Here is a 13525-nt window from a genome sequence, read left to right on the forward strand (position 1 = left end):
CCTAATCACATACGTTGTCTCTGCCACCGTAGCCACCCTACTAGGTGTTATTAAAAAATATAACAAATAACCTATTTTTATACATTTATCTAAACCGACTCATTTCAATTCGAGTTCATTTCAATTTAAGTCCGTTTTAACCCGAACCAAATTAAAAATTTCAAAATTGTACCTGTTTGTTAACTCGAACTAACTTTACACAACACAAGCTACCGTTTGCCGGCCTTAATTATTGCCCGACCCATATTCTTAACATAGAAATTTACATAGTTTCATTAAATCAAGTAAGTAAATGAATATATATAGAAAGAACAAACATTATTATATTGCCTTGTTCATACATATCTTATCTAGCTTAAGATAGCTCACCTCTTCACTCAAACTCTCTTCCCTCCTAACCCAACCCCCTTTATTTCTCTCACATATCTTTATTTTATTATTATACCTTCCTTCTTTGTATCATTGTATCTCCATCTATCATACTTTCCTCTCTCTATCCATTTCTCCTTCTTGACGGTAATCTCTATCTCTCTCTATGTATCCATATATATATATATATATATATACGTGTGTAGATAAAGATGTACAAGTATATTCTTTTTACAAGCATGACCTATATGCCTTTCTTTTGCCTACAACTATAAATAAACTATATCTTAACATTCTAGTCTGCATATTGTTCTTAATTTCTTATACATTATCAGTCTTCATATTATATCTTTTTGGGGGAAGAGGTGAGACATGAATTTATATAAACTACAAAGAAATTAAGTCATATTAGAATTAACATGTTTTATTTTGTGTGACTCGATCTCAGAAGAAGAAAATGGCAGGATATGAGAGGAATAAGGAACATATCTCCAGAAATGGTCATAAACATGAGGTATTGAATATTATAAATTTTCTTAATTTTGTTTCGTTGTGATCAAGTTGTCAACTTTAAATTTTTGAATTTAATTTCCTCTATTAAAAATTAATTAATAAGTTTGACGTGCATATGCTTTTATATTTGGTGAAACAAATAAGGCAAAAAGAGAAAAAATTATTCATTTTTAATAAAATATGGTTAAGAAAGCGAAAACATACAAAACCATTTAATTGTAAATTGTCATTTCTAAAATTCTACATGACTTAATAAATAATTGGTGGTTTGAATAACACATGATACATGTTGCAGAAGTTATGTAGTTTGAATTAAAATATATATTGCTGCATTTGACACAGTATATTTGTCAAATATAATGGTTAATTAATATATATGCAAGTTGAATAATATATGAGAGTTTTCAATAGTCTATGATATTTTTTTTGAAACTTTAGATAAAATCTTATCGTTCCACCGTTTATCAGTCTTATCGTTTCACCGTTCATCTGCCTTACCCATATGACGTTTAAGAGGTTGCTTGGTAAAACCAAATGATTCGATATAGAGTGACGTTTTAAGGACCAAAATAATATAAAACGTAGGTATATCGTAGGATATGTAGATATATCTTGTTTTCAGAGTACAAGTTATTTCTACAATTAGAATCGTGTCTATCATTAACATTTATCTACCATTCATTCTTATTACAGGAAAATAATTCATTACTTTTATTTTCTTCAAATCCACAATGAAAAACAATCTATTTTTAGAAAAACAAAATATCAACTAGATTTCTATTTTGTTTGAACCAAAATATCATGTAATATGCATACCAAACCTAATGTTTTGTAGGAAGGAAATTGCATTACTATTTTCTAGGGGTCCAAGAACTAAATTAATCACGTGGGAAGTGTCCTACCATAGTGTAGGTGGTCCATACTATGGTGTTTCTTTTTCATTTTGGCAAATTAGGTTTTAAGGGTACTATAGTAAATTCATATGTACGAGCTACAACATATGTTGGTGGGATGTCAAGTGAATCATGTGGATTGGCCTATGAAAGAAAGTGACCTGTTCATAAAAACCACGCATTAGATTATTTCCTATCAATAACTTATTAAAATGACTTATTTTGGTACAAATTTATTTTGATTTGTTAATTAAAAAGAGAAAAAATAAAAAATTTAAATACTTGATAACTCAAGAGGAGGGGGTGAGGGAGGGGTGTTTAGATAAAGAAAAGTGCACACAAATAGTATGTTCCTAAAGAGTCATACGTAAAATAGGCACATCAAATATAAAGAAATCTATTACAACAATAGTGATAAAAGTTTTGGTTTCGTTCCTGAATAAAATTAAAGCATTAGTTTTAGCTGTTTTTTTCTTTTTAATCTCCGTATTAATTCTAGGGAATGGAAATGGGAGATAAATATGGAGGATTAGCACCAAAGAAAAAGCCTCTAATCTCAAAGGCAAGTTAATATACCGTTTTAACACTCATATTATTTCAACTAAATTACTTATTTGCCCTTCTTATTAATAACACTTAAATCAAATTTTGATGTTATGTTTTGTTTAGGATCACGAACGTGCTTTCTTTGATTCAGCAGATTGGGCCTTATGCAAGGTAGATTTGGGCCAATGTGGCCCATAAATGCGTGACAATGGGCCTTAGTTCAAACTAATAATCTTTTATCTCATTTGATCAACAGCAAGGTGCAGGAATAAATGAGAAATCGACAACTGACATTGAGACCTTGAGGCCCAAACTAGAGGTATCTTAAAAGTTTTAGTTAGATATACCGGTTACATAAACGTGTTATGTATCATAGTTAAAGCAAGACGAAGGAACACGCTATAAACCATTTGTTTAGCTAAAAACATTGTTGGTTTGAATACAGAGAACACCTCGTCAACACTTGCCCCCGAGACGACCTGCTTGTATATCAGGAGGAAACAACCATGTGAGTTTCTAAGCAAAAAATTATATATCTTAATTATATGTAAATATATTTAATTTAATTTGAATTCTTGTTTCCTGAATTTGTTAATATCAGATTGAGTAAGAAGTGTTGAAAGTAAATAAAAGTATGTTGGGAGTTGCTAGCGACCCATAAATTAAGGATACGACTTTTCTTTCGGTGTTGGACTAATGTGTAATGTACAAGTTTTAATGCATGATATACATGCCAATATTGCAATATGAATTATGAAGTTTTACTATTTTATTTGTGGGTTTCGAATATCAACCCGTTATTCGCAAAGAGTCAATCGATTCGAGGGGTTTTAGCGAATACCCTTTATCGAAAAGGCCCGGTTTTGTTGACTAAGGAGTTTGTTAATCTTGTTAATGCTTCTGGGTGTTGTGTTACTGAGGATTCACTTTGTGTTTTGATTAGTAGTTGGGGGAGATTAGGTTTAGCTAAATATCGTGCTCAACTTTTCGATCAGATTTCGTTGTTAGGGATTAATCCTAGTACTAGATTGTATAATGCAGTTATTGATGCATTGGTTAAATCGAATGCGGTTGATTTGGCGTATTTGAAGTTTCAACAAATGAAGGCGGATAGATGTAAACCGGATCGGTTTACGTATAATTTCTTGATTCATGGGGTGTGTAAAGGTGGAGTTGTGGATGAAGGTTTAAGATTAGTGAAACAAATGCAAGAGTTGGGATATAAGCCGAACGTGTTCACGTATACGATACTTGTTGTTGGATATTGTAATGCGAAAAGAGTTAAGGACGCGCTTAATGTTTTTGAGAGAATGAAGGAGAGTAATGTGAAGCCGAATGATGCGACGTTTAGGTCATTGGTTAATGGTGTCTTTCATAATGTTAATCCGCTCGAGGCTTTTAGATTATTATCAGATTTTGTGGAAAAAGATCGCGTCTTGCGTGTAGCAATGTGTGAGTCGGTCTTGCTTTGTCTTTCAAGCAATAATATGTGTAAAGAAATTGTTATTTTCCTGAAGAAAATCATGAATCGAGGCTATATTCCCGATACAATGACGTTAAACGTCGCTATCACATGTTTACTTAAGGGATTTAATATCACAGAAGCGTGTGATATTGTTGATGGTTTGATTGAGAGTCGTGTATATCTTGGATTCAGTACTTATGTTCTTTTGGTGGAGTCTTTATACAAGAAGGGGAAATTAGAGGAGGGCAATCGATATGTAAATCATATTATTGAAAACGGACTTTTAACGAACGTGGTCTCGTATAACATGATAATCGATACTTTTTGCAAGACGGGTATGATTGATAAGGCTATGAAAACATTTCTAGATATGATTCAAAGTCACATTTCTCCAAATCTTGTTACTTTCAACACGTTATTATCGTATCACTGCAAGACTGGCGATATGCGCCAATCCCGAGAGCTTGTTAAGATGCTTTTAAACCATGCTTTAAAGCCCGACACATATACTTTCGGTTCTATAATCTATGGTCTTTGTAGGACCCACCAAATTGACGACGCGTTTGATTGTCTGCACGAGATGATCGGTTGGGGTGTTCGTCCAAACAGTATAACTTACAATATTTTGATCCGTGCATTATGCATCGCTGATGATGTTTCAAAAGAAAAGGCGTTGATCAAGTCAATGAAAGTCAACGGGGTGAAACCGGATGTGTTTACATTCAATGCTTTGATTGAGAACTTTTGTAGGGTAAAGGAAGTCGAGAAGGCACAAAGGGTACTTGTGACAATGTTGACTTTAGGTTTGACTCCTGATAATTTCACTTATAGTGCTTTTATTAAGATGTTGTGTGATTTGGGGAGATTTACAGAAGCTAAAGATTTGTTTCAGTCAATGGAGGTTAATGGATGTAGCCCGGATTCGTTTACTTGTAATTTGTTTATTGATGCATTAGTTCGGTCCGGTAGGTTCATTGAGGCTCGGGATATCTTTCTCAAGTATAAAGAAAGGGGGATTGTGTTAAAACCGATCTCAATATTTGAAGAAACACTAAGTGAACCCACAGGCAGATTATAGATAATCTGGGGGTTAAGTAATGTTTCCCACGGATGAGGTCTAGCAGAGAAGGTTGTTCTTCTGGAGACCTGCAAAACAGACACCGTAAGCTCGTCACTGAGAAGGGGGGGGGTTCCTCCTTGTGACCACCCTCCGGCGTGAGAATCAGACTAGATTGCTCTGAATATAAGTGTATATTAAGAGATTGCTAGATAAGATTGAGATATCAGATGATGTCCTTACCATTCCAATGCGTTGGAGTATTTATAGCCGAAGGTAGGTTTCCAAGCAGGTACAGCCGGCTGAATAGTATTCCTGTTCTACCAACAGTGGACTACGCACAGGCCATGCTGGTTGGTGGATAGGTTACGGCCAACAGTAATAAGGTCGGCTGTATACTGTTCCACCAACTGTAGGCTGCGCACGTCCCATCATAAGGGTTGGTGAGTAGGCAGCGGCTAATAGTGACAAACAGTACTAGAGGGTGCTCCTCCTCGTATTGTTGTCGGTGAGCTGTCACCCTGTGATTAGTTCATGGGCTGCTCTGGTCAAATTGTCTGTTCCGCCCATACCTTAGTAGGTATAGTACGAAAGACCTTCCAGAAGCATACGGACTGGCTCATTTAGGCGGGAGTGTTCCCGCCTTGCTCATTCCTTCATGTGACAACTGAAGTAACGAATGCCTTGTGCGTGTAGCCTTGCTGTTAGTGCGGGTAGCCTTCCCTGATGGCTTGTATCCGCAGCTGCGGGAACAGGCGGGGTACTTCACCATTGGGAGGCTTTCCCTGCGGGTACAGCTGGCGTACTGTGCGTAAGGTTCTTTGAGCATGGTGGGTCCTGCTGGAGCAGTTGGTCATTGCGCAGACGTCCCTGTTCAAGGTGAGTCTTGCGGGTCCAACTGGGCTCTGCTGGGACCTACCTCTTCAAGTCCCCCCAGTCCAATGTTCTTCTCATGAATTATTAATAAGTGAGGTGAACTTTTGGACTTAGCAAGGGGTTTTGAAAAGGGTTTAGTTTTTCGGTTTTCCGTGGTGATTCATCCCGCGGTTTTCCTGATGTCACGCAGAAATTCCCGACTTTTCTGCTTGATCTTTGGGTGTGAAGCGGGTAGGTTTGTAACCTCCTCGCACGTCAGGAGCGTTGAGTCCCACTTGTGTGGATTCTCCATGGGGTCTTAGTAGTTTTCAACATAGTGATCAATTATGCTAAAACCACCAATTCCATCTTGGAGTTTCAAACAATATAGTTCTCGACGTTCCCGTCGTGCGGGGATGTTATTCCCGTTTCCGCAAGCATGGCCCAGAAGATCCTTCTTGGTTTGAATTCCCTGCAGAGTGCTAAGTACGTGAAGGGTTTTGCCTTGACACTGTACCCGCACTCGTCTTACGGTTACTTTACTTCCAAGGTATTCCTGGCGTCAATTCCCTGTGGGTGCTAAGTATGTGAAGGGTTTTGCCTTAACACTGTACCCGCATCCGTCTGACGGTTACTTGGTTGCCAAGGTAAGGGGTATTTTCCCGCTTACTTTTGAATCTTTTTGAATTTTGAATTTTGAAATTCGAAGAGTTGGTGAAAGGATAAGAACAGTCCAAACCTCTGAAACGTCGTGCGACGGTTTCTTCTGACTGTGTCAGGACGTGCAGGAAGTTATGGTGACGTGACAGTACATGGTCATTCCAGTCGCTTTTTCAGGCGCGTGGGCGCGATTTTTCGGGCGCGTGGCCGCGAAATTAATGGTATGCGTCCTGTCAACAGCTGTTGCCAGCTTGCTTTTTGCCACGTGTCATAGTTTCATTGCACCTTCGTTTTCTCTCTCTTCCGCATTAATTTCATCGCATTAATTGCGATTAGTATATAAAGGGGGAGAGGGTTCTTTGTAATCCACACTTTCACTCTTCTCTTCATCTTCTTTGCGATTTCCGGCGAATACTCACCTTTTCAGGCAAGCATTCTCCCGAAATCGTTTTCTTCTTCTTTCCTTCACAAGATGTCGTCTCGTGATGCTGAATCCACAGCCGATGACAAGAGTACCGCTGGCGAGTGCCAGTGTGCTCTGCCTGGCGATCTGTACCGGTATGTCGTCAGGAAGTTCATGCTCGAGTCTCTCGAGCCTGAGTTTCCTGAACCCCATCATACTGTGTACGATGCCCCCAGAGGCAAGATCGGGGTTTATGCAGCATTCTTTGTTTATGGGAATCTTAGATTCCCATTGACAAAGTTTGTTTACCGTGTCCTTGAGAGGCACGGTGTTCATTTGACCGAGTTACACCCCATGGCGATCGCCAAGATTCGCCACTTCGAGTGGGTGTGCCGGATTTTGGGCGTTGAGCCCTATGTTGACCGCCTGATGACCTTCTACACTTGGAGGTGCATCCAGGGGTGGTATACCCTGACAACCCGAATCAAGGGTTTAAAGATCTGCGCGACCGAGCGCAGTCTTCGCTCGTGGAAGCGGGAGTTCTTCTTCATATCCGCTCGCGCCAAATATTATAATGACATTCACGAAAAATTCAATATTGTTGTTTTCCTTGTTATCTTTCTGCTTCAAATTAGGTACCCTTTGATGGACCAGTTTTGAAATTTTGATCAAGATTTTTTTTGATGAAATTGGTTGTTTGGGTGGAGCGGGAGATGATGGTGGTGATGTGGCGGTGACTGGCGGCAGTTGTAGTGGACTAGTGGTGATGAATTTCATGAGGTTGTCGTGATTTGTGAAGGCGCTTCAACGTTTCAGTGAGAAACATGTAAGTGCTGTTTTGACAGTCAGTACATGACTTATTATTAATTTGCATAATCTATATGCTAAATTGTTACATTATTAGCAGGAAAGATGCATATTTGTCCTAACAATTATGTTCCAAAGTTGTATATAATTTTTAAATTTTCATGATTACTTAAAATATTAGATTTTGAACTCCAATAGACTGCGGAAATTACTATTGAATTAGGAAGTCAAACCATATTATGTTTGATACTGCTTTGACCAAAAGAAAAGTTCGTTTATTTTCCTGGAGATAATAAATTAATCATATTTTTGGTTCATTGCAGATATACAACAGCTGTGAATAAAGTCTTATAGGTTGACCGAGAGTGGTCAACTCCACGCGCCTCCTGAATACACTGACGAATAATGTAACAGCTGTGAATCAAGTCTTATAGGTTGACCGTGAGTGGTCAACTCCACGCGCTTCCTGAATACACTGATGAATAATGTAACAGCAGTGAATCAAGTCTTATAGGTTGACCAAGAGTGGTCAACTTCACACGCCTCCTGAATACACTGATGAATAATGTAACAGGCCGTGCTGAGACACCTTGTGCCACTGCAGTCATTGCTCTTCTTTGCTGTAAACTGTTGTGGTACTAATCCGTAATAGGGACTTAAGTGAATGTTCTATAACTACCATAACTACTTTTGTTAGTTGTTACTTGATAATTGTTTATAATAGGAGCTACTGAAACTCGGATTTGTAACGAGCGGCACAAATGATTTCAGAGTACCTTCTACCCTTCTGTTCTTTGTCTTATATAATGCAACCGTACAACATATTTCTAATTCTAGCATGATTCATTGCTCGTGCAAGAAGTCTAAACATGGACATCAAAAGCTCGTTTCATGTCCTTTCTTGCTGCTGCTTGCGTTATTTTGAACCCTTTTCGTTTAGTTTCGGGTACATATTTTCACAATAATTGCCCAACTACAGCCTCTCTCTTTAGTAAGTTAATACTCATGCTTGTATTGTACGTCGTTTACCTTAATGAACGCTTTGGTGCGGATCCATGTTGGAACCGACGACACCAAAGAATGCATGCCAAAACCATAAATCCTCTATACAACTGAACAATATCATCACAATTCACAAAGGTTTGGTAGACTTTCACATGAACTTCTTTCGGACATAAACAAGCACCCATCATTCGCTTAAAAAATTGTCCCGTATGCTAGTTGACCTAACGCAAATGTGCACTTTAGTAAATTCGTAAGACTCGTTCACTCTAGCATTTAAAGAATCGAAAATATGGAAAGGGTCTGTTCATATCCGAAACTTTATCCTAAACACCTCATCACCAAATATTAGATTCTCGAACAAGTAAGCATGCACAAGGTGACAAGAGAAGGCTTGCTTGAACTTGTAGTATCTTGAAAATCAAGTAACATAGTTTGAGCAAATGTTGAGAAAAAGTAAAAAATACGCGTATTTGTAGTCCTAGACGAAGACGCGTCATCTGAACTTGCTTCTCTTGTTTAGACTTCCTGCAATAACTTCGCAATGGGTGAAATTTACTGGGTACGGTTGTATATTAATTAAAACATATACATAAAAAAGTTAGAATAACAGCCGTTGGGAAATATGAAACAAAAAAATAACCATTTAGATTCATCCATTATAGAAAAAAAATATCATTCAAAAAATATTCTACAAGTTCAGTTCATTACACATACACCTTCAAACTATGATAAAACAGCTAGAGAACCAAGATGTCATCAACTACTTCATTAATCAAAGAATCAATCAACCGGGCCTCGATCTCGAACCCGATTTCAAACCCTTCATCAAAATCAAGCCACTTTTTATAACCCGAACCGCTCATATCCTTATCAACAAGCTCATCAACCATACTATCCCTCATATCTTCCCACCCCACAATCTCTTCATACACTTCCCGAGCCAACTTGTCCGGTCTTTTAACCGTGGCTAGCGCGTTAGCCCACACCCTGCACCTCGTCTCTACACACTCACTCACACAATTGAACACGAGCTCACGCCTTAACTTAACTACTTCCTCATTGACCCTACCCAACTCTAACTGATCAAACACACGCGGATTCACAATCTTCCGAGACTTACCAATCGTGAAATCAACAAACATAGTTTCAATATCCGCAAGCACGTCCTTCACGTAATCGGATTCCCATTTGGTAACTGTTGTAATGGAACAAGCCGAGTCTAATAACTCGGTATCGACATCCATCGGGGTCGGGTTTGTTAACAATTTTGCAGCGGTTAGCTCACGAGCTTGAACCGAGGCCGAATCCTGTTTGCAACTAGCGGCAGTGTCGGAAGAATTACAGCTTTCGGTGATGAAAGACGGTGACGGTTCGAGCCCCGAGTCCGGGCTCGGTTCTCTACCGAAAAGATATTTCCGATACGCGTAGTCGTGTTCTCGAGGCTCGTTAACGGACAACCCGTAACTTGAATCATCTGTGTTCATTAGATCCGGGTCCTGAAACAACACAAAAGATCAAATTAATCATAATAAACTACACGAACCGAACCTACATAACATGACATAACAAGACTAAGGTCGTGTTAACATACCGGATTAATTGCAGAAAACCCATAACTAGAATCTTGAGAAACCGAGGCGGGACTACCCGTTAATTCCCGCAGTTTTTGCTCCAAAAGGGTACTTAATGCATCGCCTGTAATAGCATTACTAGTCAACGATGATGAGTTTGAATCATTATTGGTCAAACCGGGTGCGTTTTTACTTTGACCATTAAAAACCGCGTTGTTAGAGATCCCCGGGCATGCAATCGGAGCTGTGAAAGTAAACGAAACAACATCACTTCTGTTACTTCTAAAACCTCGTTCCCGAACACCATTATTATTGTTGCTGTTGTTATTACGATCACTGTCTTCTATAGCTCGTTTTTTTCGGGCAGTGGAGTAAGGTTCCTTTTTATGGCTCGATTTCTGTAAAGCGGGCTTTCTTGCCTGTGGACCAACGTTTGAAGGTTTCGGGGTTGACTTTCCCCGGTCAACTAAGCTATTCTGTTTCTGATTGTTCTGCTTTAAAACATTCGAAGAAACGGCATTCTTTTGTGGGTTTCTTTCGGTATTTGACTGAGTTCTAACGGGCTGGGCTCGGTGGGTCAACCCATCACGCTTTTGCACGTTAGCCTTAGCTTGAAATGCTAACGATACTGACTTTTTCGGTTCCAGGTTTTGGCTTTTGAGATTCTTGACATTTGACTCCGATGGCTTCCGAGCAGGCTCGGGAATATTGGGTTTTCGGGTTGAATTCTCTACTTTATCTCTAGAAACTTTGACCCTGAACGGGACCGTGGATGATGATGACGGTGATGGTGATGTTGACCTGACAATCGGTATCTTTGACGCAGCTTCCATTATCCTAGCGGGATTATTCGACGAAACGAATCCCGAGGTTTTAATAGGAGATAACAGCTTGTTGCGTGTGATCGGGATCGGTTTAGCTGATTTTGGCGGTAAAGTTTCTGTTTGAAACTTCTCGATCGCTCTACTGGTCAACATCTTCTGAGGCCTGACTTCTGTAGCTCGAAAAACGGTCTCCATTTGACTATCAATCATTTCTAGTTCCGGGTCTTCCCTTATATTATTTGTAGATGAACCTTTAAGAGACTGTGAGTCAAAAGACGGGTTCGAATACGTGTCGGAGAAATTAGCGGTCGGTAATGAATCTAATCCCATAAGGCGTGCAACGACCCCGGGAGCTTTCGTTCCATAACCATCTTCATCTGTTACTGAAGTTGCACAACTGTAATCGCGTATCATGTCGTCTTCTTCCATCTGTATACAAGAGTTGACTTTGACTTCTAAGGTCAAACATTTCATTACTAAAGTCAAAACTGAGATACGAAAGATAAAAAGTATGTACCATATTGAAACGGGTCATGGGCATATTGCCATCAGTTCTCTTTGTTTGCTTCGGTTGTTCTGCACGGAATTACAAAATATGTATTTATTAAAAGCTAAAAAAATGAAGTGGAAAATGTGTTTCAGGTCAAACTTGCGTGGTTTGACCATTAACCGGCCCGTTATATACCTGGTGATTCAGACTTGCTTGAGAATAACTTCTTTCGAGACTTCGCATTCCAATCGAATAGATGGAGAAAACCGCCAACATAACCGCCACCCTTTGACCCGTGTTTTTGACCGCCCATAGTTTAATGTAGGATTTAAAGTTGACTATATATAAAGCTTCGAACCAGAATCAAAGTCCAACTGTGAATTTCAATAATGTGTTTACTTTCATCAAATAAATGTTGGACAATTTTTCATAAATTAAAAAAATTAATAAAATTTATGTAATTTAAGGTCGAATATCCTACGAACTATCGAATTAAACTAACCAACAAGAATAAAAATGCAAAAATTTACAACATTTTGATTCAAATTTGAAGTCATACACATTCAAAGACTTCACCTTTGACTTTATACTTAACATATACAGTCAAACTAACAGCAAATATAACTAGCAATCACATGAATGAACAATGATGAATCACATTTGACTTCATAATTTTCAACTTATAATCAAGATCAAACATAAAATTGAAACCCTAGAAAAAACTTCAATAAATCAATTCAGCTTATAATAATCAAAACCCACAACAAAAGATTCACAAAACCATCAAACAAGCACAAACCCAGATCCAATTCGTATAAACATAACAAAAATCGCATAAAAAATCAAAGCTTTATCACATAAACAGTCGTCAAATTACACAAATTGACAAAACCCTTAGCTGATAACTTTACCTAAAGACGAAATCGGCAAATGGGTTTTGTTAATTAAGCTCTGGAAGACCTCGAAGCTTCGAATTCTGTAAAAAGATTAGAACTTGCAGAGGTTTTTGAAAGAAATTGTAACGTTATTCAAGAAAGAGAAAAAGAAGGCTCAAATGGGTTTTAAAGCTAGAAGCTTTAAATGGGTGTGGATATCAAAATCAAATAGCTTAAAATCGGCAAATTAATTATTCATTTAATTTATTTTTTTGTTATTTTAATGAAATTGGTTTAAGAATTGAATTTAAGAAAATGCCAAAAATGAATATAACGTCTCTTTTAAGAGAGAGAGAGGGAGAGTTATTTCAAATTACAAGTGCAAGATGGGGTTCCAGTGTGTTGCGGTGTACGGGATCTTAATGTTGCCTCACTATATTTACATCCTATGGCTGTGAAGATATCTTGAATGGTTTTGATTTTTAAATGGGTCAACCCATCTTGGATCATGTTATCATGGGTCAGACATTTTGGGCCTAAAATTTTTTATGATTTTTTTCTGATTAGGTTGCAATGTTGCATGATGCATGTCATATAACTTTCAAGATGGAAGGTTAATTAAAAAACTTAAGTTGAAAAATATATATTATAAGTCAGAAATTAACCCGTTGTACGAGCCCCTTTAACCCATTTGCAACTTGATTACAATAAGTCGACTCATATACAACTCATCAAACCGGTTAGTTTAGATGAACATGCTACATGGGTCAAGTGGTCGCAATTTGTAAGTGTGTCCGATTAGGGTTGATGCATTTGACATTAATAAATATATGGTCTTGTTTAGGTTCATCACTTTAACCCATCAACCCGAGTACCCGACGCTTGCCAACCCTAGGTGTTAAACATATAAGTTCATTAAGCAGACATTATTGGTTATTGTTTTGTTTAAATGAGTTTCAGGTTTAAATAAAAGAGAGGTTCTTGTTGCAGTTACTCGCTTATTCTTTGTTGCTCATAAAAAAATGAGGTGGTGGGTTCAAATCCTTGTAAACGCAAAGGTTTGAGGGATTTTAAGTTGGAAAAATTTTTGTTGTTTAAAAAAAATTATTTAACGTTTCACAATACAAGGGTGCATTCTTTTAAAGCTATAGTTATATTGAGAATCACAAGAACTAAATAAGCAGTTGTATGC

The 13525-nt window shown here is 38.0% G+C and overlaps 3 protein-coding genes across 3 annotated transcripts; 2 read left to right on the top strand and 1 right to left on the bottom strand.

Annotated features, from left to right (window-relative positions):
* Positions 1-262: 262 nt before the first annotated feature.
* LOC143615429 (uncharacterized) lies at positions 263-3080 on the top strand. Its single transcript, XM_077088550.1, has 7 exons — positions 263-516; positions 818-883; positions 2275-2337; positions 2445-2492; positions 2578-2640; positions 2767-2829; positions 2923-3080. Exons 2-7 carry the CDS (start codon positions 827-829, stop codon positions 2929-2931), a joined length of 303 nt encoding a protein of 100 aa, XP_076944665.1. The 5' UTR covers positions 263-516; positions 818-826; the 3' UTR covers positions 2932-3080.
* Positions 3068-4864, top strand: LOC143615421 (uncharacterized). The gene has a single exon (XM_077088545.1). The coding sequence runs from the start codon at positions 3068-3070 to the stop codon at positions 4862-4864; it is 1797 nt and encodes a 598-aa protein (XP_076944660.1).
* Positions 4865-9310: 4446 nt separating this feature from the next.
* Positions 9311-11872, bottom strand: LOC143615423 (uncharacterized). Its single transcript, XM_077088546.1, has 4 exons — positions 11654-11872; positions 11486-11544; positions 10165-11397; positions 9311-10069 (listed from the first exon to the last, which is right to left on the bottom strand). Exons 1-4 carry the CDS (start codon positions 11769-11771, stop codon positions 9311-9313), a joined length of 2169 nt encoding a protein of 722 aa, XP_076944661.1. The 5' UTR covers positions 11772-11872.
* Positions 11873-13525: the final 1653 nt, after the last annotated feature.

This window comes from Bidens hawaiensis, unplaced genomic scaffold, assembly GCF_021521415.1.
Source record: "Bidens hawaiensis isolate Kalapana, Puna unplaced genomic scaffold, B.hawaiensis_p1.1 tig00042889_1, whole genome shotgun sequence".
Taxonomy (NCBI): Eukaryota; Viridiplantae; Streptophyta; class Magnoliopsida; order Asterales; family Asteraceae; genus Bidens; species Bidens hawaiensis.